Source organism: Photinus pyralis, unplaced genomic scaffold (assembly GCF_008802855.1).
Source record: "Photinus pyralis isolate 1611_PpyrPB1 unplaced genomic scaffold, Ppyr1.3 Ppyr1.4_LG3b, whole genome shotgun sequence".
Lineage (NCBI taxonomy): Eukaryota > Metazoa > Arthropoda > Insecta > Coleoptera > Lampyridae > Photinus > Photinus pyralis.
Window position 1 is genome coordinate 26,401,273 of NW_022170510.1, and position 26,146 is coordinate 26,427,418.

General features: G+C 35.9%; 1 protein-coding gene across 1 annotated transcript; it reads left to right on the forward strand.

Moving 5' to 3' along the window:
* Window positions 1–3,944: 3,944 nt before the first annotated feature.
* Window positions 3,945–26,146, forward strand: LOC116166448 (pyrokinin-1 receptor-like). The gene is made up of 4 exons (XM_031481399.1): window positions 3,945–4,058; window positions 23,645–24,687; window positions 24,802–25,007; window positions 25,619–26,146. The coding sequence occupies exons 2-4, from the start codon at window positions 23,736–23,738 to the stop codon at window positions 26,144–26,146; spliced, it is 1,686 nt and encodes a 561-aa protein (XP_031337259.1). The 5' UTR covers window positions 3,945–4,058; window positions 23,645–23,735.

Sequence of the window (26,146 nt, forward strand, 5' to 3'; positions counted from 1 at the left end):
GGATTCCATGACATGGTTTCGATCCCATGATTGTTGATTGCCTTCAGACGCTCGTGGGTAGTGTCATGCAATCTTCTTATGCCGTATGCCAATTCTTGTTCAATTTTGGAAAAATCTAAAATTTGATCAATTAGTTTTCCTCTCGTTATTGTATCGGCTCAATTTCTATACCTTGTGCTATAGTGAATCTTATTTTATAGTAGATGTTAAATTTGAAGAGGTTTGAATGAGTGTGGCCAACCCGCTCTTTAACCGTGAGCGTAAATAAAGTGATCACTTTATCCGCAAAGGTAGATAAAGTGAAAGAGCTGATTATGCAATGCATTCTAATGACATCTGTAATTCTTATTTTAAATGGGACGCGGAGCACGATATAAACTGGCGTTCAGACCATATGACAATGCTGTTTCTACGAAAATGGCTGCGACGGCAGAACCTAAGTGTGCTATTCTTGACGTCTAAATTAAATTCAGAATTGTCAGAAGCTTTAGAACGATTTATATGGCTTCTATCATAAAATAAAGTTTCTATCATACACGACGATAAAGGGAAATTAACCATCTCGTGAAAGTTAATTCACTCAACGGTTAAAATATCCCTTTTTTGTCTAATATAATAAATATTACTATTACTTAAATGTCTCCAGATGACTTGTATGATTTTTGATTGTATAGTACAATCAAAGACGTATGAGTAAGAAAAAGAAACTGGTTTGTGTATATAAAAGCACACAAATATTTCAAATTTGCTTTAAGGAACGTCAACGTGTATTTGTTTTTATAATAAACACAGCCACCACATGACAAAATCTCAAGCTTAAATTAAATGTAGTTGCTGTTCGAATATCGCTATTGCTTAGCAAGTTGAAACAACACCTTAGGGCACCTACCTATAAATAGACGTATAAATCTTGTCTCAACTATAATGCAAGAAAATTCTTGCACACATGCATTTATAAACTTACTTCCCTATCGATCAGGTATGCACAATTTTTATTGTTTGCGGTGGTGTTCCTAAACGATGTTCTGTAGAAGAGCAATTTGCTTGATGTAGTCTCATTATTATGTCACACCTTTTCTCCACTGGCATGTTGAGAATTCCCTCGAGCAACTCACATCTTCACTTTATTTCGTAAAGCATATGTTCACCATATTATGTTTGTACAGGAATGTATGTACGCTTTCGTGCTTTTTATACGCGATTTTATAGCAAAACGGTTGGTGGTAAAGATCCTTTTATTTTGCTACAAGCACTTTTTGACCATTTACATAAACAATGTTAACGAAAGGACGAGTTCTAATGCATGGTAATAATAGTTTGTGAGATGTCAGTGACACTATCAGGCTTTTCATTGGAAAAATACCCAAATTTTGCAATCCTTGTAACCATCAGAGAGATTGGAGATAATCAGTACTTACCTGTATGTTAATAAACGTCCACAGAAAGAGAAATTTATTAGTGAATTATCAATACATGTAGACAATTATTCCCACTTAGTATTCATTGTTTTGCTAATAATATGGTGATTTATTCATCTATGCTGATAAGCTAACGAATTAATGCTACGCGAGCGCATTTAGTATGTGCGGTAAATAAAAAACCGCACTCACATTAATATCGTAAGGGTTGCTGGCGGTAGCTGCAGAAGACACATAGACGAATGAGCTTTACATAATAAAAGGGTTGAAGACCACTTTTACTCTGATCCCAACTTCCGACGTCGGGCCTGAATTTTTTTCTAATTGAAATGATTAATTAATTCGCGGCTAGCATGTATTAGATGAATAATGTGAAATAGACGTTACTATTTTGTTTAATAGTCCAGGCTAAACAGCTCTAAAATAATTTATTTTCAAAAAAAATTAGTTTCCGGGCGAAACCGGGTTTTTCAGGCAGGTGAAATGAATAGAAATTGGGAAAAATAATTAAAACAGCTGAATTTTTCCGCGGGTGAAATCCCGGGGGTTGAAAGAGGTGGAAAGTGGTGTTTTGCAAATTGTGGCAAAACTATTAACTTTAGACGAAAATGTTAAATATAAAAGATATAGAGATTTAAAAAATGAGCAAATTTTGTATCTGCACTATTTTCAGATAGCCTCCAATTTTCCTAGAAAAACCGGGAAAACTGTTTTTTTCGTTTTTTATTCTTATTTTTGCGAAAAACTGTTGTAGGGGTTTGAAATTCGGAGGAAACATAGCTTGTTTTATGATAAAAAAAGATGGGCCTGTACAGTTGAACCGTTTCCAAGATCTCACAATTTCTGAAAAAAAAACCACCTCTTTTTCAGGAGGCCGTCTGAATTCAGAAGGGGGCGTTCTATAACAGATCACAACACATAAAAGGGATAGTGAATCGCGCTGTACATAACATTTGCGAAATAGCAATGCTAACGTTTGACACGGAGGCAATCATATATTAAATTGTAATTAATACTCAAAAAGAGTGAATGAAAATGAATCTTCATAGTAATCAGAACGTAATGTAGACACAATCGGGATATCGGTACTCAAAAAAAAGCGACAAAAACAAAGTACGTACTATCAGGTATAACGGAGTGATTTACAAAACGATAATCTCCAAAGGGGTTTCGTTAATATTTGATTTAGGAACTATCTTTAAATCTCCAGTTGTTGAACAAGTACCATGTATAGGTCACAGGTAGAATCACATGTTTGGTTGGACTAAAATGGAGGGGAAATCTGCCGGAAATGTAGAAACTCATCTATCAATTGACGCACCAAACTCAATTCTTAATAAAGTGGCGGGTCCAAATAAAAATGCACTGCATCCAAAGAAACTATGCAAATACAGATCCGTAAAATCGATTCAATGGAGCCTCGACACACATCAAAAGAATCTTTGCTGCCGAGGAAAAATACAACTCGTAGGCAAGTAAAACGTAAATACCTAGATGGCGTAAGGATATAAAATTTACATTAGAGCGAAAAGAATTCGTGAGTATATTTCGAATGTTGAACGAAATATTACATTTAATTTTGGCTAAACGGAAAATTTAAAAAAATAAAATTTATGCTGGACTTCCATGTAACAAGCTTTACCTATTGTGCTCTTGGATAACACGTCACTCTATCCCTCAAGACGATTAGCACTCGTGAGGTATACAGCGTATTATTGTGGTCCTGAGCGAACGTATTACGGTTTCAAGCCATAACAATGATTTCGATATTTAAATTTTACCTGTCGTATTGCATTTCACCCGCTCTTTAAAATGAGCCTATAACTGAAACATTACTTTGGTATTTAACCCAGGGTAATCTGATTCCTCGCGCTTTGAATACAGGAATATGAGTTTCGTGAATATGTTACCAGTGAACTGAAGTTATACAAAATAATGTACAAAATATATTTCTATGATTTGAGTGTTTAGCACAATGAATAATATAGTAATGCGCATAAATATTCAGTATTTCTCTTCTAATATAAGTAGTACGCATTACTTTACTGTGAACGCTACCCTATTTAAATTTTATAAATGCGCAGAGACATGGTAGTCGTTAAATTCAGAAAGGATAATGAAACTGGGTTACCACGTTTTCCAAGACTCTTTCGTTCCTTTTTCTCATTTCGAGATGTTTCCGCCTGCCATTTAGTTCATATTCTTGTAGATGCTTATTTAATTGGTTGTGTCTATACGTAAAGGAACTCAAACCAATCAAGCCAGCTGTCGGCGTTTCCATGAGCAGTTTTTGACATGTAACAGAGTTTCTTGTCATTGTCAGTTAGGCGCTATTCACAGCTTGATACTTAAACGAAAGCCTGTAATTAAGTGGGCGATTTCTTAGACACTAATTCATTATATGTTTACGTCAACTGTTTACGTATAGAAAGTGTATGAATTAAAAATGTGTCCATTATTCTGCTTACCACAATAAAAAAATACCTAACAAAAAGTAGTTTTTTTAATAGACGTGTTTAACAATTCATTGATTTTACAGGAGCCATAATGGGCAATATTGTAAGGACGTCAACTAAAAAAGCACAATAGTCATGCAAATCAACATCTTGAAAAATATGAATACAGGAACTGGACATCAAGGTAAGTGTAGGTACTAAGGTAATAGGTATCCGAAAGAAATGCATACAGAGCGATCATACCAATGTGAACTTGCGGCTCTTATGAAGCAAGATTTTTAAACACATATAGATACTGCACCATTACTGTATGTATATTATACCTCTAAAGCTAAACCACTAAACGTAATCGTCCATTTGATTCATTACTTGCATCGATCTTTACTAATTTTCTCGGAAACGAATCAACCAATTTAAAAAAATCAAACGTCGAAATAAAGGACCGCGAAAGACCTTTCAAACAAGCTGTTACTCGATACCACTTGTCATTTAAAATTTCTAAGGGAATGACCCTGGGGGACAGAGGGTGAAAGGGGGTAAAGTAGTTTTTTTTTAAATTGTCCCCCTTGACAAATCTTTTGACGCACCCTCCGTGAAAGAAGTATGTTTTTTTTAATTTTGTTGCTAACTTTTATAGTGATATGTTATTATTTTTACCTGATCTAAAACAGCTTCGGATAATACTTTCACCAATCGATGTGATGTTGCTGCCAACTTTGAGAAAGGGCGCCAGACGTGAACAAGTCACGATAAAAAGTAAATAAAAATATGGTGGGTATACAGGGTGGTGCCTAGCGCGACGCAGCATAGGGATTTCAATGGTAATTTCTTTATAGTCAATTACTAGCTCCCCTAATTATTTTAGAGCAAAAGTCTAAATAGGTTTTTTTCAGAGAAAAAAATACTGCATCTGTTCATACTATTACTCATAATTTTCCGTTTTTCAAAACCGTAGAAATCGACAAAATAAAAAGGTTCATTTTACAATAAATCAGATATGCCTTGGAATTACCTAAAAAAACAGCGATAACTTTTCATTATTTGCCTTTGACGTATATTAAATTTATACTTGTTTATAAGTTGAGTAACTGAAGAGAAAGAGGAAATGTTAAAGTTGTTTTATGCCCGCCAAGTAATAACGTCTGTATTTACTGTGCAGTACCCCAATCGACGGATTCCAAGCAGTACCACAGTAGACAGAATTGTGGGCAAGTTTCAAAAACAGGAACAGTGTTAAATCACTGCAATAACGTTCAAAATGTCTATCAAAATCATTAGGAAAAGGGAAACGACAATACATTCATCGTTTTGGCTGCAGTAGAGGAAAATCAGAAGTTGAAGAACAATTCTTCCTCAAATCAATTTCTTTTTCTTCGATTATGTACTCTGGTTCCGGAAGATGATAAACAAATAGTATCTGGTGCATAGATGCAGCATTACATTCTCTAAAAAAACTACTCCATAGACGCTTTTTCTTGCGTCGGTTAGTTGAAACAGAATTAAATATGAAAATCGTTCGACGTCAAACAACGTTAACTTAGATGCGATGCGCTTGTAGTTTGCTAAAAGATTCCAAAGCATCACTGATTTATAAAAATGTAATTTTTTATTTTGTGGATTTCTACGGTTTTGAAACACGGAAAATTATGAGTAATAGTATGAACAGGTGCAGTATTTTTTTCTCTAAACAAACCTATTTAGACTTTTGCTCTAAAATAATTAGGGGAGCTATAAGACTATAAAGAAATTACCATTGAAATCCCTATGCTGCGTCGCGCTAGGCACCACCCGGTATAAACTCTTGTCTTCGCAAAGAACAATACATATACACAAATGATATCTAATTGCATAAAATTGTAAATAAAATGGCAATCCTTTATTTCACGTAATCAACTGTACAGCAAATCGTCACGACAGTAGCAAAAATTTACGGGCAAAGGAAATGTCACAGATAACAGAAACGGTACTTCATCGATAGGGCTGTTTTAATGCTCGTTACACCAATGATACACCCAAAAAGCTACAATACCAATATCAGATCAAAGTCAAATTAATTTAAACCATTAATAATTGGGTTTCGTACTGCGATACAAGCAAAAAAGGGGTAGGTAATTAAATTAAAACATATTCCCTAAAAAGAAACGTGGTTAACCAAATAAGGACAATAACTTTAAATTCAGTAAATACGGTTAGATATATAATTTTGATAATTTTAACTGGATGGCGTTTTAAATTTTCCATTTCGAAAAGTCATTTCAACGACAAAAGCATGATATGCTCCCATTCCCATTTGTACCAACTTACGCTCCTAACTAAGGGTACATTCAACGCAAAAACGTAACGTTACAATGTCGCAGTAACAGAGGTTCTCACAACGGGAATGTATTGGGTGGGGTCTCACTCGAAGTAAAGCTGTGTGACCCGCCTGGTCGCTCAAAATAACCCATACATAAATACAAAATACTGAAATGCTGAAAAGACTATCACCGCCACTATTCGTTATTGAAAATGGCTTCAAAACGCCACAAACAAAATTTAGTTGCATTTATTTTCACAAACCATTTTTAAATTACACCGAGGCGGGTCCAAATGACACAAGGCTCTAAATTAACTGGGTTAGTAAACATACGTGACAAAATTAAAAAGCAATTACACAGAATACAAAATTACACCTTAACTTTCCTCAGCACTACTTAAATTAAATCCAACCCAATCAAGTTTAATGTTGAGTAACCAGCACAGAACACAATAATAGAAGTATGTCACTTACTTTTACACACTTGCATGTTCTTTACGTTGCGCACTTCTTTTTGTTGAATTCAGATGCACTTCTTCCAAACACTGCCTTTTATAAATAAATAAGCGTTATAACGAATCCATCTCTGGATCTGGATTACGATAGGAGGATGGACTAATCCACCCGTACCTAGTCCTCAAATTCGGGGCCTTTGTAATACCTATCTCACTAGAGTTGTCATACTCCTCAACGTCACTCAATTCATCCCATGTCCAGCCAGGATACCCCCAACATGGATCGCCTCAGTTGGACTAAAATGAGCCATTCCCCAGGTAAGTGGCGTGCCGTCTCATCGTCTGTGTAACACTCTCTACAAGATGGCGATTCTACCAAACCCTTGCGGTGCATGTGTTTGTTTATCTTGCAGTGGCCAGAACGTATTCTCAGGCTCTTTCTTTATAGCCCTGTGCAAAAACGCACCAGGCTACGAGATAGAAGGCTTCTCTCGTATGGCGACAATCTAACATCATGTTTCACCTAGCGCTGTGCTGGGTTTGGGTGTCTTGAGTTATTAGACTGTTTGCAGTTGCAACTGTAAGTGAGAGAGCCGGCACTGGACCATAAAACACCTGTTTTGACAGATCAGGCGACCTAACTCATCGACTTTCTCATTACCTTCCGTTCCAACATGCCCTTTGATACATGCGAGCTCAAGGATGTTGCATGTTGACATACGGAAACCAACCACAGTGACAAAGTGGAGATTCTGATAGTTTTGTTCTTTACATTAAATATGAATAAGAACTTCCTTTTGCACTAAGCATTAGTCCTATTACATCAGTCCTATCAACTCTGATTGGAATACAGAAGAAAGTTCGCCTAGTGGTGGGGTGATATGAAAGTTCAGTTTTTTGGAGTAAATACCAGCGCCTGTTCCTTTCATTGTTTAAGATTCTTCCGTAAAGATGATTATGTCTGCTTGGGATGCCATATCCCCATTAAGAAAAATGTGATATTTTTTCCCTGATAAGAATTGAGGAGTTCTAGGTTAGGCAATCGCTTAATCACCTCGCCCAAAATACGAGAGTGACCCTCAATACCTCTGCTATTCATCAACCCCTTATTTTTGAGATGCAAGGATGCCAGAGTGGCCTGCTCTCTCACTTGGCGATCTAATGGAGGCAGGACCCAGAAGAACCTCCATCACGGCTGTGGGAGTAGTCCGCATCGCACCCGTATAAGCAAGGCACGCAAGTCTTTGTACATTTTCACTGGATTAAGAAGTGCTACGATTGTAGATAGTCTGGTTCTAAGCCACCAGACAATTTCGTATCCCGGAAGTGTAAAACCACAAGGCAGCCTTCGGAGTTGGTCCCCAAATTCTCCCAATTGCGCGGCGACTTTGGGAGAAAGCCCTATTTGCTTTGATCTGAATATGTTTGCTCCATTCTAGTTTTTTGCCAATGATTCCTTGGTATTTCACTAACTCGGAAAATTGAAGGTGTTCTTGGAATAGCAGGGGAGTTCGAAGACACGCTACCTTTCTTATTCTTGTGAAGAGAACTAGCTCCGTTTTTGTTAGGTGGATGGACAGGGAGTGTTCTCTACACGATTTTTCGGTTGCTCTAGGATCTTAGTTGCACAAATATCAAAAGGTGGGGAGGGGAGAGGCGTTTCTTGCACAGTGATCACTTTAAAATTTTAAATCTGGCGATTTTTGTAATAATAACCTAGTTATGTCTATGATTCCTTACTTATAACGTTGAGTGAAAGAATCCTTCACTGATCGGTTAAATAAGTTGTGCACTTTCGACTTTTAATATCTATCGCAAGAAATCGTCTTCACAAGCAAGGTAGCAGAGATATTTTGGTCTTTTAAGACTCAAATAACATATTTATCTTATGAAAATAAGAAACATAGTACCTCACTACTAACTTTTGGATCGCGGCCCGCTTGACCCTAGGGCGATCCTGAGTGGCCGTCACCGTCTGTTGATAGAATATTTCAAACCATTAGGAAACATTTCGCAAATGTTAGCGGATATTGATTAGAAACCATGTTTTGAAAAGAAGCAAGTCAACATTTGTCCTAACAAGGAAACGCACACAATTAATCAGCTACCAGTACAATAGCCAGCTCAAATTATTAAACCGCAAAGTGGAGGGTTGCTGTAATCCCTAGAGTAAATTGTCGAATATATCAAAACGTTCAAAAAGAGTCTTTAATTCATTAACGATTAGGCAAATTGTAGTGGTTGGTGAAAATCGGAAACATTTAACTAACTTTGTGCGGCCACTAAATCCTCAACCAAAAGCCATGTACAAACAGTTTTATGAGAAATTTTCCATTTGTTTACCTACTAAAATACACCAAAGGCCGCTTGACATAACATAACGTACATTAAACTTCCATATGAATAAGCTTTCGTGGTACGTCGGGGAGCATTAAAGTCTGACGCCAAAGCTCTACTTCTAAGAACAATTAAACAGTAAGTACTAATAAATGTTTAGGTTTAGCTGTTTTAGTTGTCGCATGCACCGCAAGAGTACTTATGCAGCGTAACTATAACTTTTGCAGAATCTAATCGTTTATAACCTTGCTATTCTAATAAGGAAAATTGACGTTTGCTGATATTTACTTGGCGCTCAGCCAGAGTAAAGTGTTTCGACCTTCGTTGAGTTAACTTTCCAATACGTAGGTTGAAAGTTTGTTCAATCTCTGGACTACCATAACTCATTACAGTAGTATTTTTATTAAATCACGGTAAGATATGCCAGAGAAGAAATTGGAATAACTGTTGTGATTCCAATGCGATGATGTAAGTGATGGAAAACTGTTTACAATAAGGCTTGTCAGGGATATTTCAACCTGCATAGTTTCAATAACAGCAATTGTTACAAAACAGCTCTAAGCCACCAGAAAATAACTGCGGTAGGCAAACTTCTCATCGCATTGTCTGTACTGAGCTATCTACGAAACTTTCTGTTTGTATTTAGCATTATGAAACTACCAGCTTTAGAAGCTTTTCTAGTAGATTATGTAGGCCCTACATTAAAGCAGTGTGTAACTGATGAAAAGGTTTTAATAACTGTAAGATACAGAGACGCCCCGGTCAATATATTTTTTGCATTCAGTCAAGCGATGCGTAATCCAACCTCTTTCTTCGACGATGATGGGTCAATGGCACGACTTTGGCACAACTTAGTTCTCGTACCAAGGAAGTATTTATGATTGAGGCAGATACCCATAGCTTAATTTTCTCTTTTAAAAGGTTAGTAGCAATTTGAAAAATTGGATGGTGGCACGCATTGTCCAGTACAAACCGTGCTTCAAGTTTCGGACAATTATTAGTTGAAATTTGGTTTATTTACTGTACCAATTACCAATGTTCCGCAAATGTCCAAAATTACCCTTATAACTTACGGTTTTGGCAACCAACAGAAACACGAGTTAATTGTATTTAACCTTTTTACCGCTTGCCGTTTAATTTAAACCAAATAACACTCCGTATACAAAAGAAGGGTGCGCAGTTTTTATTGAGAATGTTATTTAATCGTCTAATCTCTCTAAATATATTCACAATGAACGTTTTGCACCCGCAAACATTCACGTAGGTACATAATATAAAGAAAGTAACTTATTCGCACTGTATTTACAGTTGAACATAAAATCTATTAATTTTCACTACACGACGGAACTGAGAAAAGCAGAGCGCTATAAGTATACCCCGCCGCTAACCGGCCAGCTAGCTCTATTGACTCAATAGCGGAGAGACATATGCTCTTATTCAGTGTGTGGGCAGGGTATTAAAAACAATCGTCAGTGGCTCAAGGGGCCCAATCCAATCTCGAAAGTTGCTACAGATACGTACTCTTAGTTCTTAATAGCCTTCAGGGAACCACCTAGCTTCAAAATTAATTTCTCAGTCAGCCACGGAAACTAGGAAGTGCAGCGTAATAAGGCCAATATTGGAAGCACCCAAGAATAATAAAGTGGTACCTCTTAAATGCTCATAAACAAAATTTAAATGCTCTAAATTAATATGCAATTAAGTATTTAAAAGTGATGATAATCTCCCCCCCCCCCTCCTCCTTATCACCCAAGCATTAATTGTCGGTAATGATTTTTTTTATGTCAATGGTGGTATAGACATGGTGAATTCAAGTATGCCAAACCGAAAGTCCCGTGGTAAACGTTTGGTACCCGAAAAACGACATTGTTGGTTTTCCATGGACGGTTTTGACTTTATTTTCTATAGTGATATTCATGTAGAAGCTCGTGTAGAAGTAGATATAGGGATTTCCTATAGAAATGTCTACTTTTAAATGGTAAAAAGTCTTCTGAAGGACAACCAAAGTAACTACCTACAACAGGATCTGCCTGTCATAATTAATTTGAATGTTATCGCTATAAGAAGTTATTTTGGTTGCATAAAATTACGCGTCATTCAGGAGACTTTTTATCATGTAGGAAATCCCTATGTCTACTTCTACTTTATCACTGTATATCGTTGTGGTGCCTTTTATCTGCAACAGTTAACTCCCTACAAGTTAATTTTGAGAACGAGAGACCGCTTTTGAGATATAAGCGAAAAACTGAAAAAAATGCCCAAATTTCGAGGTGTTTTAACCACCAAAAGTTAAGCCCGATGCTTTCAAATTGGCAAACTTGGATTCGCCATGTTCATACTACCCTTTGACATATAAATAACTAACTATTATTGGAGTGATGGGTAATTTTAAAGACAAGCATTAATAAATCAAACGAGTTTCAACATCACTGCTGCCATCATCAGGGAACAAGAACTAAACACATTAATGTTGCTTTGAAGCTGTAATTGTCATCTAGGAGAAAGGCTTTAAAAGTTTTATTAACATATTTAAATCATAATTTAGAGTAGCGTACGTGATGTTATGGATTCGGAATTTGGTAAGTAATAAAACTCGTAGCTTTCCGGTATCCACAAGACAAATTTTATACTCGGTACAAGAACATGCATCTTGTATCGTAAAAAGTTCGAAAAGCTTGCGAAGTTTTTAGTTAGGTACTCCCGCAATTCCCAAGTATCCCAATAAACCATTACTGGTTGAATTTGTTTGAATGGCGCATGGAAGTGAAATACATACCTACTGATGGACTTATAAACAGCAAACGAACGTTAGAAGTCATGAGATTTGAATAAACTATACCAAGCAATCATACACCTACAAGCAATTTGTGATAATGATCGAGTGGCGGTTTGCGCGACATAAAGGTAGCAAATCATGTATACCTACAGAGTTTAGGTTTGATCAACGTATCGTTAATATTACGGCATCGAGCTGTAGAAAAGCTTTATTAGATTTTTCGTTTTATTATTAGCATATATTCCCCTGTCTATTCTCCATTGAACTAATCCAAAATTGAATTGCATCATGGCCACACCATCAACATAATAAAAATAATTCATTGCACTGTAATTCGACAGCTTTATAGCATACATACATACATCATTTAAGCCACCTGTACATGCCAAGATAGTAAACCAAATCTAAAAAAAATAGTCTCTAATGGGAAGCAATAAATTAGTTTCATCTCCAAAGTTCCTCCACTTTGTTCACAATTCGCCCATTTATTATGCTTGAAACCCGTATTAAACCCATTTGATGTTAACTTTTGAAGCTCGGAAATAAGTAGGCAGGAATAAAGTGATTAATTAACTGAACAGTAATTCTTGTAATTAAACCATTATCATTTGTTTTCTTTTATAGCCACACGTTTGACTGAATTAGCTTTGTTGATAGCATGCATGAATTGTTGCGAATTCTTTCACTTGCTTGCGTATGTTTCGAATGTGTAAATTTTTATCGCATTTTTTTAAGAATTCCGCATTTCTATACTATTAATTGAACAAACAAATTCTCCAGATTAGTTTAAAGGAAATGCTATTCAGTTGAAAATCGTTCCCATAGAGATGAGAAAGTATAATCGCAAAGTTACACCTCTTGATTACCACGCGATGTTTCAGAGGTATTATATACTTCACTGGTTATTAATTTAGTACGCGAAAGTTTCATAACACGTATCTAATGTGCTTTTCATGCGTGATCTAAAAATCGTCTTTCAATACAAATCCCCGTTTCATAGACAAATGGGCATGTGCTTAACACTGAAACTGTTCCCCAATCTACTAGAATCACGTCATTATTTTGTTCCGACAATTTCTCTGATAACGTTTTCAAGCACATTGAGCTGCCATTAATTACGCCAATAGATTACTCAAGCCTTTTGTTTGCTTTCTAATGACATTAGTCGCTCATACACGCCGGTGTTATTCCCTAATTAATAATCGTTAACGCGTAGGTACGAAAGTTCATTGGTATAAGTTCATTATTTTCATTTGAAGTAACTCTTTGCTTTACCCATACATTTATTACGGCACAACACCAATGGAACCTTTCTTTCCGTGACAGACGATACTCTTGTAACGTACTCGATATTTTTTTCTACCGCGGTAATTAGTGACAGCAAACTAAGGGGTTTTGAAGTAACAGACAAGGTGCGTTAATTATAGACTTTCTTATAATTTTAAAATCCTGAAGGATGGTAGGAGGGGGTAATAGTGCCGATTTTCAAAAGAGGTGACAAAGATCGTGTATAAAATTATAGGGGGATCAGGATAATGACGACGGCGTACAGAATCTAAGCAATATGATACTGAATGAAAAATTAGAAAGAGAAATGGAAGAAAAGAGAAAGTTGGAGAACAGATTTATTAAATCTGTGGTTGGAGGAACCACAAATGGCCTTCAGAAATGGAAGGGGAACGATCGGCTGCATATATGTATTACACTTACACAGATTGGTGGAAAAGGAATTGGAAAGAAGCACGGAAAGGTGTGTGTGTGTGTGTGTGTGAGAGAGGGTGTGAGAGGGTGTGTGAGGGTGGGTGTGTGTGTGTGTGTTTTTCATGAACTTAAAGGTAGCCTTTGACAGAGTAGTAAGGGAGAAAGTGTTTAAGATGGAAAAATAGACAAGAAGCTAAAGGACAGACTCAAGGATCTATATGGAGACACAAGAGTGAGGGTAAGAATACAAGGCAAGGAGTCTGAAGTGTGTTGAACTAAGACAAAGATCCCCACTTCCCAACCTTATTAAATCTTCACATAAGGGACTAGAGAGATGAAAACAAGTATAAATTGTGCACAACTCTTGTGCATATAAAGCGCATTTTTTTAAACCGAAATAGCTTTTTCTTTGACATCACCAATGGATATATTCCTTGCAGACGTCTCAATCGCCCTTTGTGAGTACTCTCTTCCGACAATCCGTTCTTGAGGTATAAGGGAATATATCCGATCACGATAAGAGGTCGAGGAAGAGGGCTATGGTTGGTAGAAATTAATTCCTTTCGTTAAGACCTTTCATTAGAGTATCATGGAGGATACGACGTAGACATGGTAGGGAAATCTTACGGCTACAAACCTAAAATACTTCCACTTCAATCGGTTTTCTTTACAGCATCATAGGTAATTACCCTTTAACAGACTACTTGTAGCGCCTCAAATTCAAAAGAGGAAAGATGGGTGATAACGTGATAAGACCAAGGATACAAAAGACAAAGGTTATCGATATAAATTTGGTTCTACAAACAGTGCAAGGTACTGTCAGCGCAGCTAATTCTGAAAGATATGAAGGATCTCAACAAGAGGAAGCTGTTATGTATGTCCAAGACCCAAAGATAAGAAAGATAAACAATTCATGTCACTAATGTAAAAAAAATGTATGCGCTTTACAAACAAAAACTATTACAGTTTACAAGTATAAATATTTGTTGTACTATTAGTAGGGGACCCCACCTGGTAACAAGTGTTGTAACGGAATTTCCCTGGACAGAAATTTTTGTTGATTGATAAAATTGCTATATGTATGTATGCATGTAACCCTGCACACTATTTTTGTATTTTAGCATTGGAAGGAAGTTGATATTTGTTACATTTACTTTAACCCGAATTGGGATATTGTTTAACCGTGACGAAGCTAAAAGGGAATTTAGCAATGTAAAGTAAAAATCGCGCTTAGAAATGCAATTTCGTCGTTTTAAAGTTTCGCCGTAGATACTACAATAGATACTAAGAGAGAGGGTATAAATACAAGTTTTTCGTGGTCGGAAGTGAAGTGTTTCCACAGGCAGCTCAGACGGGGAGCCTAAGTTGGTTTATTTCAAACATCCAAAAATAGTGCGTTACCGAGCGAATCGTCTTCCTGAAAATATTTAGAAGACCTAAAATTACACACTGGGAATCCGATACCATCTACATAGAGCCGTAGCAACGCCAGGAGAAAATTCCAACAGCATTTTTGGGAACGAGCTTTTAGCTCCTGTTTTGTTATTAATATCACTAGGCTGACAATTTCACTTCACCTGTATGAACGAATGGAGGATGATGATGATTGTTCCATACCTATGTGAAATATTTGGTATTGGCGCAACTGCAATGTCAAAATTCCCTAGGTTTATTATGTAAAATAATAGTTATTCATATAACAAGAGCGCGAAGTTCAATTTCGCGCATTGAGACTGAAGGTATTTTGACGAGGCGAAGCCGAGTCAAAATATCAGTCAAATGCGCGAAATAACTTCGCGCTAGTGTTATATACAATATTTTTTCTACAACTGAACCGATTGTTAATTAAATTTGCTGTTTAAGTTCAACTTTGTCACGTGCGCGAAATACTTTTTTTCACTGTTGACGATTTCGCGCACGTTGTCAATAGCAACCTTACGTATTAATTAACCGTTTAAAAATCTAGTATTTCGCGTTTCGAAATCCGTCAGAAAATGACAGGTTTTTTGACAGTTGTAGAAAAAAGTAATTAACGTCATTTCTTAAAAATCCCTTCTCAATAGAAAGAATAATAAATATATAAGGAAATTTGTTTCATTAGACGCCATGTACAAGAGCGCCTTTAAGAAACTTATTTTTTAATAATATATAATTTACTGTTTCCTTTGGCAATTTGAGTTATTAAATTAGATGTATAACTAAAATAGCAATACATATCACAGATTAAAGAACATTTTACGAGAACCAACCCAAATCTTTGTTTCCGAGTAAATATATGAAAGTAATGCACTCGTCAATAAATAAAATTACCTCTTACCTCGAGAACTTCTTAAAATGTAACCACTCCAAGATTTATGAATTCCCTTTCAGTGGGATAATGTTTAAAGAACATCATAAAGATACAAACGGCGAGTTTTTTCGAGGAAGCAAATTTCATATTCTAAGTATGACCTAAATGATTAAGATTACAGACGTTCATTTTACGCAAACGAGTAAAGGAATTTTAATTGGGTATAAATTCTAATGCGTACTTTAGCAAAGTTATATACCTACTTCGGCGTGTATTTCTAGATAACATTTTAATTGCATTCATAACAACTTTGTAAAGTAAATCTTTGGTAAAATGTTTATTAGTGTAATGGTTTGACTATTAATTGGGAGACCATTGAAACTTTATTAATCGATTTTCCAGTTAATACGACACGACAGAGCTTTCTTTATAACGGTTTGTTACACTTCAAAGGATTTTTCAACATACTACTCATACAGACTTATCGATATATTTCTTTTCCGATTTATCGGATTCTAGTAACCTAACCTAACCTAATTCTCATGCAAAGTATGTATTTTCTGTCCTACCCTGTATACTGTACATGTCAACTTGAATCTGATTGTAATAAAGCACCGGGCATTTATAATGCTTTCATTGTGTCTGGTAGATTTCTCGTCGCAAAATGGGTGCTTCGTCACACATCTGACTATAGTTAGTGGTTAGTACGTTGGAACCTACCTTTCATTACTTTACTTCCCAGGCTAACTCAGATAAAAGGTGGTTAAGTCAATTAGTCATTGATAATTAAAAATTCTTAACCAATAGTTTGGAAAATATTAACTCAATTTTATTAGCAAATTATTTAGAAATTTGAATACTCGAGTATATCTGGAGAAACTTCAATGTTGGCGTGCATCTGAAGTAGCAACTTTTTAGCATTGGAAATCCTTATGTTTGAATATGAGTATGAAGTTGCCAGCTTTACGCACAAAAGACAGCGGTGTCGCATCAAGTGACGATTGTACGGTACTCGACCCTGATGGGTAGCTGAAGGAAAAGTGGCAGATATTGTCGATACGGTACTTACTTAATAGTGCGCAATTGTTTTGTTAATTCCAATCTAAAATTATCGCATAGGATTACGAGCATGTTATGACTTTATGAGGCTTATTGTTCAGAAACTCTACGTTTGCGACATGAGTACTCATTTATAGATGAATGCTGGCATAAGTCACAAGATCTAAACACTCTCTGTGGCATAAGTAGTGAAGTGGATTAAACCCCCACGTACACATCTGATTGCTCCCGTCAAAATCAAGGTGCAGTTTCGTGTATTGCTTACAAGTTGAAATGGATAGGTATTCAAATTTGTTCCATTCGAATTAAACCTGAATTAAAAATTTAGTTTTAACAACAGCTTTGGACAATAAAACATTTGTTCCGCGAGAAAGCTTCAAGGTGGATTGCTTCGGTAAGATCTAGTAATTAATTTCGTATTGTTAAAGGAATGTGTCTCGCTTGTTAAAGGTTTGTGAGGGAAGTGGAAGAAGGGTGGTATTTAATTGGATTGGATCTACGATCACACTTCTCGTTGTCGATTCACCTTACAAGTTACTAAAGCCCTAAAGTTATGCAATAAAGTTATTTCCGTAATAGGATTCAATTCTCGGAACATATTTTAGATACCTACTGGAATGACCAAACCATATCGCTATGCTTTACAAATTTATGTTAATAATACAACGTTTGTCCCGGGTCGTCAGTGAATTTGTTATGATAAATTACGTTAATTGTTAGTATAATAATTATCTCTAAATTTAAATGTAAATGTAACAAGGTTACCACGATTACTTTGTGTCTCAGAGAAGTTATTAATTATTATAATGTCAAATTTGATTTTATTTGCGATTTCCTTGTGACGTAAGTATTACATTAGGATTTCGATTGGTGTATGCAAAATCTGCGATCAAACTCTTTCCGTTTGTCTTATATCTAAAGCCAAACTTCCAACTTTTATATATTCAAAAGGATTGAGTCTAATAAAATTAAATATGAATCAAAATTGCGTCTGGCAAAGCAATTTCATCTACTGACAAAGTCTTCATTCATTAATTAGATTTTATAAAATGTTCAATTACAAAGGTTTGCTTGTAAAGTAAACTAATTGTTTTTTTTTCTTTCTAAAATCATATAAGAGCTGTTACTGGTGGTCGTAGGGTAAATTTTTATCGATTACAAAAATTTATGCGCTTGTTGGATTGAAAAGGTTGAGTCGACGTTCATTTTTGGCAGACAAAAACGTTCCTTTTATACACTATAAAAACCATGTCACATGCTGTCGTAGGAGATATGTATATTAGTAGGTTCAATTAATGTTGCTGAAGTAGAACCGAGTGGCAGTTTATCTGTAACCGCTAGTAGTTCAAATTGTAGTCTCTATTGTGAAACATATAATATAAGGTTAAAGTAGAAATAGTACATTTTCGTCTCCTGAATTCTCCCTCAATTGCTTTACAGTTTGAAGAAAAACGAAATCTAGGTTAGGTTTTTCTTTCTTTGTGTCAAATGTAAAAAGTGATACGGTTGTAGTTACGAAAATAAAAAGAGGAAAGAGGTCGGAATAAAATCGTCGATACACATAAATCACAGTTTCTATCCCACAAGCAGACAACTTCTACACCAGATTTGAAAAAAAGAGAAATGACGACAAAACTACACACACTATTGGAGTCAAATATTGCAACTTAATTTCTTAACGCACATCTGATTCTAAACCAAGGAGTAGCGCGTAGCATTGGTATTTTACACGTACATTAGGGCGTCTTCATCTTAAAACGTGCGTGAAATGCACAAATGAAATCTAACTTTCCCACAGGCAATTTGTGGTTACGGAATTGCGGGACTGCCGGTTTAGATTTGCAGATTGTTTCGGATAGGGTAGGCAGTTCTAATTCAATACAACATCAAGATTATTAGTGCCGAAATGTTGAAGTAATCATTACCTTTAAAAATAATAAGAATTAATTAACATATTGTTATTTTGACAGAACTCAACCTTCTGCAAGACGAGAATTCCCGACTTCGTTATTGTGTCACTCTATACACTCTTCTTCTACGAAATGGTAGTTAATAGCATATTATTTACCAGTAAGAGTGATCTAGAAGTAATACGTTAGCTGATATACCACTCGCCTTCTGCTAGACTGGGACTTCTAGATGTTGGCGTCAGGATTCTAGTTGTCTTTGTAGGGTTTTAGTGATCGTCGTTTCTAAAGTGATCAGTTTGGATTTCTATCCACATTACAGGACTTGTAAGATGTATGGTAGAAAAGTCGGTTTTGGCTATATCTTATATTTCTCTACTGGAAGAAGTCGAATATCAAAGATTTCTGGCGAGATTCTTTCAACGCTTGTCTGTTCTCCATTGCCTGTACTCGGAAATTACTCATAGTTATAGTAGGTACACCGTAACAATGCCAGTTTCAATCAAATTAATGAACACAAGTTTAGCGCTGCACCTACTGAGATGTTAGAAGAAAGCTAATCACATTTTTAGCGCATTTCCACAAAAATATAAAAAAATGCGCTATTGTGGCCACTTTGTCCGTCCGTTCGTCCGTCCGTCCGCTACATTTGCGACGCTACTAGTTCTTTATCTTAAGAGCTATCGTTCTACTTTTTTCGCTATTTGGTTCGTTATGGTGTCGAGACTTGCACCAAGGAAGGAATTTTTTCTGCGTTTATTGATTTCTCGATGTGAAAGGAAGAAAAAAATTGCAATAATAACTTCATCTTCTGCACGAGGAAAGCTGTTTGTGTTGTAATAAGTTTTCGCATTTTCTCTATGTTGCGGTAAAAGATCCCAAAATACTACTTTACAGTCACGCTGAGTGCAGACATATTCGCTTTCACAGTAACATGTTTATATAACAAACAAACAATTGTTTGAGAGCCATTAAGACTAATGTTACTTCAAGCTATGTACTTGAACTTTCACAAAAGGAAACTGTTAATGCCACATCCCATTTTGCAGCTATTGATTACCTAAAAGTACAATCTATATGTCTGACAAAAATGCTTAAATATTCCTTTAGCCCTTTTTATTGTTATTTTAGGAAGTATAATTTCCCTACAAATTTAATTGTCCGGGTTTTATTTCTCCGGTTTTTGTTTATGACTTTGGTAGTCGGAATTATTTTTTTCTGAGTACATAAAGCTGAAATATAGGCGAGGGTATAGGATAATATAATTTGAATCAATGGTAAATATTGCTGTGTAATTCACTTGGTTGGGCAGTATGTTCAATATCTGCACCGTTTGAAGTTTCGATTTTAGAAATAATCACTCGGTTGCACTAATTAAAAACAGACTCTAGATTTACAGCGTTTATAAACACAAAGTTATACGTACTATCACCACAATCACCAAATATCGAAATAAAGAAAATAATTTAATATCTATATTATTGCCCTGCTTATACCTGTAAACCTACTTGAAGGATTCAACAGCAAACTTGCAATACTAGCTTCTAACTCAAACTGCACAAAAATAAATAATTCTTCTAACGTGAACAAGTGAGCACTCCATTAAAAACGTTAATTTCTCATCATGTAAAGACGTTACTAAATAATAAATTTATGTTATCAGGCTTTATACAAAACGCACTGCATCATAAAAAGAATTGTCGGAATATTTTACGACCGCGCCGCCCTGAAAAATCTATTCTGTCCTGTTCTAACTCCTTTTTAACAGAGCTAGCCTGGGAAGCAAGTGCGGAAGGTTAAGTCCTTAACTTACAAAAACCGAAAGAAAAGAAGAGTTTTGTAGATCGAACTACACCACGAATCTGAGCAGATTATCACACCTTTCTAAGTGCGTCCGCCGAAAAGTAGGGCAACCATTACACCAAAAACAATATTTTCTCAAATATTTGATACGATATTTGAAATCAACGCTTTGTTAAATTAACCCTCTATTGTCTCTTCTAATAACTGAGATACCGATACTGGTAATCGATATATAGGCATAGTTTGGTAACGTTTTAAGGCTTAGAGTCCTTCATTTGGAATATTTTGTATACTAAAGATCTCAGCACATCAAATTAAATTTCGTTTTCGATCCGCCACCTCAATAGACTGAATATACTGAATAAAGTTTCTCATTGAACCAAAATATGCATATAAATAAGGAAACAATGGTTTTAAAATGTACACAAGTACGCTATGACTTATAGAAGAAGTGCCTATTAAATTTAGGGTTTCTGTGGTCAAACCCCTGAGATAGGAGGACTAAAAACGCATGGAAGTGCTACTTCCTTCCAGCTTTACGTGGGTTTATTAATTCATGAATTGCCTATAGGTACCAAAAAAAACATCACCATGGAATGTACGAGTAGGTTACATAATCGATGTTTTCAATTATTATACATGTCGTCCTTTCCAATTAATTGACGCATACGGCAAAGATAATTAATCAAGATTGAATGAAAACCACTTACAACCTAAACGGTAAGATTAGATTCAACATAAAACTTGTCTAATTGCAAGTGCGACAGAATTAACGTGTCTTTGCAATTTATGTTATTAAACAATACAACGGAAGAAGACAAATTGCTTTCATTTTCACAGTACAAATAAGGGTGAAGTTTTAACTCCGTATATGCGTAAGCGATAGCATCGGATTAGAGTAGCACCTGTTGCACGATCTACTTTATTTACTAATTTGAAATTTAAATGCAATTATTTAGCAGAGGATTGCCATCTTTTCTAGTAATGGACATTTAAATTGATTTTTTTGCAACAATGGAGGAATCTGGCCTTGTCCCAAATAGCCTAATTCGCATTAACCGTTTAACCCATTTATAACGTCGATTATACATTAGGGGATAATCTTGTTAACTGCGCAATATTTTAAATTTTGTTTCGTATTATACGTAGGCCCGTTTTTATTATTGAGGTAATAAACCAATACATTTCTGAGGCCGACATTTATTATCATATCATATTAGTTTATCTTTGATTTGCGCGATAATTACTAACATAAATGTAATGCTATTTGGTATGGTTTTTTATGGTAGCATTTTTCCAGAGCTTTCCAACGATGTATCACACATGGGGGGTCACTATTTAAGATTTAAAAGTTGTGGTGGCTGTGGCGAAGGGGGTTGGAGGGGGTGCGTCGCCATCTATGTCATTGTGATTCCCCCTCCGAATTACCGAAACGGGTTTTGATTTTTTAAAATATCTCGACTAAGACATGGGGGGCGGTAAGTTTTCAAATTGCCACCCTGTATAAGAAAGTAAACATTATAAGTAGGAATTTCTATAATGTTTAACAAATGTTGTATTATATATGACTGGATACTGTTTTTCAGGCAGAAATTCGGTGAGATGAAATTTTCTTTTTCCTAGAATTTAAGTTTGGATATATCTCTTAATGTCTGATAACAAATTGATTTATAAAAATCATTCGACCTCTATATTTTGGTCTAACAACGTAGGTTGAGGGGATAATCTTTGTTGCCAACGGTGTAGCATTGGTTGTTGTAATTTTGATTTTCAGAAGAGGAGTTTCGCCTTAAATAGGACATCAAGAAGAAAAGCGTCGCTTTATGCCAATTTTAAGGCCATAGTGCGGCCAATTTAAATGAGCTTTTAGCCACAGTCAACGCAGAAATAAGTGAAGTGAAGAAATTCCGTTTGTGAAGCCGGAAGTACGTTTGTTCATGCTGGAGGATTGTCGTAAAGTCTTCGCTAATGCAAGGAGAAGTGTTTGTCGGCGCCCCCATAAGTGTTTTGTCAACGTGACTCAGTTTCAAGTTGAGTTTTTTATTGTAACGTCCTTGTCTGCCAGAGGAGAGGATGCTGCGATTACCCGGTCGTTAGTGTAAAGCGTGTTAATTGAAAATTGTAATTGTTTTTATGAACTGTCTAAGGATACTTTTTATTTGGATATTTCAATTCCCGAACAAGTAGTGTAAGTAGTTAAGTCTTAATTTTAATCTATTTGTAATAATTTTTTTGTTTGTGTTTTTGCACCATTTTCCTGTTGTGTGTTAACATTACATCGCAATTTTGTAATTTTCACATTAATTTCCGTATGTTTCATTCTCAACGAGTTCTTTCTTCTCCTTCTGGCTTCCACTTTTAAAAATTCACATCGCAAGATTAATGTAAGAAACCAATAACGCCGCCTTTATCAGTTATCACCATACGCTCCAAATAGAAGATAAATTCCCGGAAAAAATTTAAAGGTAGATGCTCAAGTATAAACAAACAGGCATCTTTTTTCTCATACAAAATAAAGATAAATTATTATAGTTGAGAACTGAGAAGTTTTTTGTGCCATAAAATCGTGAAAACGAAATTTAATTACATCTGAACCGAGAGCGCCGTCTTTTGAGTGTCTACAACGCTAGGGATTCAAATCAATAAATTTAAGGGTTGTTCCCTGTTATAACTTTATTTTGCTGGTAGCTTTTACATTTCACAGCAGATGGCAAGTCAGACAGCGAAAGTGAAATGATTTAACAAGTCTGCACGACGTATTACCATTTTCCTTACAATTAAATCATGATACCAGCTATAGTATCAAGCAATTAAATGGCATTACCCTACCTATTTAATTCGAAATTGACACGAATTAATAGATATTTCTATTCCAACATACCTATAGGGCTTTTAAAACGATCCAAACGTAATCAAAAGGAAGCCTCGTTAAAATCCACGATCACAGTATTTATAATATTTATAATTAGGAAGCGGTAAAACGGTTACACACTACAATTTCCAAAAAGCTGAAAGTTAGTTACGAGTATATGCATACATTCAATTCCAAGAAAATAATTGTACTAATTAGTAATGATGCAGTATTTATCTTTATACATATGTTACCCTTTACTATCTTCCACGTAACTAACGATATTTCTTTTCAGATATTTGGAAACGAAAAATTTAAGAAATGAGCAGAATAACTGCTTCACATTGGTATGGCCATTTACGCATCACACTTGAAGAAGGTTTCAAATGAAGACCATTGAACCGTCTAACTATCTATCATCGTTCAACATCGGGACATTTAAGAACGGTAGTTGGTCAGAACTACCGTTACTGACTTACGAAAATGCTAGTGATTGGGGACCTAAGCGAGATCCTCTATTTATAGTGATACCATTCACAATACTTTTTGGAGCCATTTTCCTGATTGGGCTGATTGGCAATATTAGTACTTGCGTCGTTATTGCGCGTAATAGAGCGATGCACACAGCTACAAATTACTACCTCTTCAGTTTGGCGATTTCCGACTTACTGCTGTTAATATCAGGATTGCCACAGGAGATGTACAATATATGGTCCAAGTACCCATACATTTTTGGCGAGGCGTTCTGTGTACTGCAGGGTTTTGCAGCCGAAACTTCAGCAAATGCTACAGTTTTGACGATAACTGCATTTACGGTTGAACGTTACATTGCCATTTGTCACCCGTTCCTGTCGCACACGATGTCCACGCTATCACGGGCGATAAAACTAATCCTGTTGATATGGATGTTTGCAATTTGCCTTGCAATTCCACAAGCTATTTCGTTTGGGATTGTATACGAAGATGTTCCTGAAAACGTTGCAGTCAACGAAGACCATAATACGTGCAATGTGAAAAGAATCGTGATACCTCACGCCTTTCTGATATCAACGGTTCTATTTTTTGTGACACCTATGACGCTCATTACCATTTTGTATATACTAATTGGCCTTCAACTTCGCCAATCTTCAGTAGGACCTGTACGTGGAGGAAGCGTAAAACTGAAACATTTGGTTTACAAAAAGGCGTTAGTGACACATACAAATTCAACTCAACCACCTACTTTCGTAACGAAAGATAACGGAACAACGGATCTTCAGTTGTCTCCAGAAGACAATCGAACAAACTGCTTGACTCCCGTATCACAGACGTCGACTCAACACGTAGTTAAAATGTTGGGTAGGTAATTCCCTTACGTTCTCTTTCTCCTCTCGCTACCCCTGGGACGAGTGGTGGAGAATAGTGCTGCATATGGAATGTATTTAGTACGCTAAATTATATATTCTGTTTCAGTTGCTGTAGTGGTTGCCTTTTTTATTTGCTGGGCACCGTTTCATGCGCAACGCCTTTTGGCCATTTATGGCCAATCGAGTTCATCACACATGGTGGCGACCTTTACTGCACTTACATACATCAGCGGCGTTCTTTACTATATGTCGACGACAATTAATCCATTACTGTATCACATTATGTCGCATAAATTCCGTTTAGCATTTAAGGTGAGTAGGTAGTACCATTTTCAATGGTTTTAACTTAACAATAAATGCAATATTATAAGTTTCCGTATGACAATAGAAAGATACTTTTTCATACTGTAACAATGGTGTAAAGTGTCTTGGGTTATTTACTCCGTATCCACATATTCGGGGATGGTTAGTAAAAACAACCAAAATCAAAATGGAAAAGGTTGTAGAAAGTCCCACTAATATGGAATGGACGGGCGGATAAATTCTTTGAAGCTGTTTCCTTTCGTTGTGTAAAAATTTTGATGAAAACCTCTTTGGGCCTACGGAAATGTAACGGGGAAGATATGCCGAAGAAACACAATGGTTTGGACGGTAGAAATTTACTTGTGTCACAAAATTCTTCAAGTACCTACTTGCTCTGATGGAAAAGTAGTTTCAACCAATGGTGACTTAAACTTCAATATATATTTTACGCTGTATTTAATGGTGGGTCCTACCAATGGTCCTACTTCGGAAGCTAGTAACTAAGCTTTTCTGCTACCCCAATAATTTAATTTTTGTAACGTAGACGCATCTTTCCACATAGTGTACATATTAATTTCTTCATCATATTGCTTATGTACTGATACTCTTTGATTTTGCAGGAAACGTTCACTGGCTGTCTATTCGTAAAAGAAGACCCTGCTACTTTGAGGTACTCTACAGGATCTGTCCGAGGATCAATAGATAAAGGAAATCCCCTCACAGAAACCTCACTTTTTAGATTAACATCAGGCAACAGCCTACGTACTCACTTTCGATACAAAAGGAAAGTCCATAAAAACAGAAATGGTGTAGTTTACTTGAACTCCGGTGTTACGAAGAACAATGACTGTAATAAATATGTTAGTTATTTACAAAATGGTTCAGGAGCGAGGAATCAACTTAGAGATTCATTACTGTACAGGAATGTTATTGCGCATTTAACCTCAGAAGACAATAATTGGAGCAAAGGTAGCGACTTAAGTGGGGGATGGTCCAATGATTCCTCCACAGTTATCGAAATTCAAAATATGCTGCAGAAAAGATGTAATTCGTGTAAGTTGGCAAATGGCGATGAAGTGACTGATATAGATTTATTGCCAAAGTCTTTTACAATGCCTAATGTAAACACTTGCCACTTAAAACCTTAA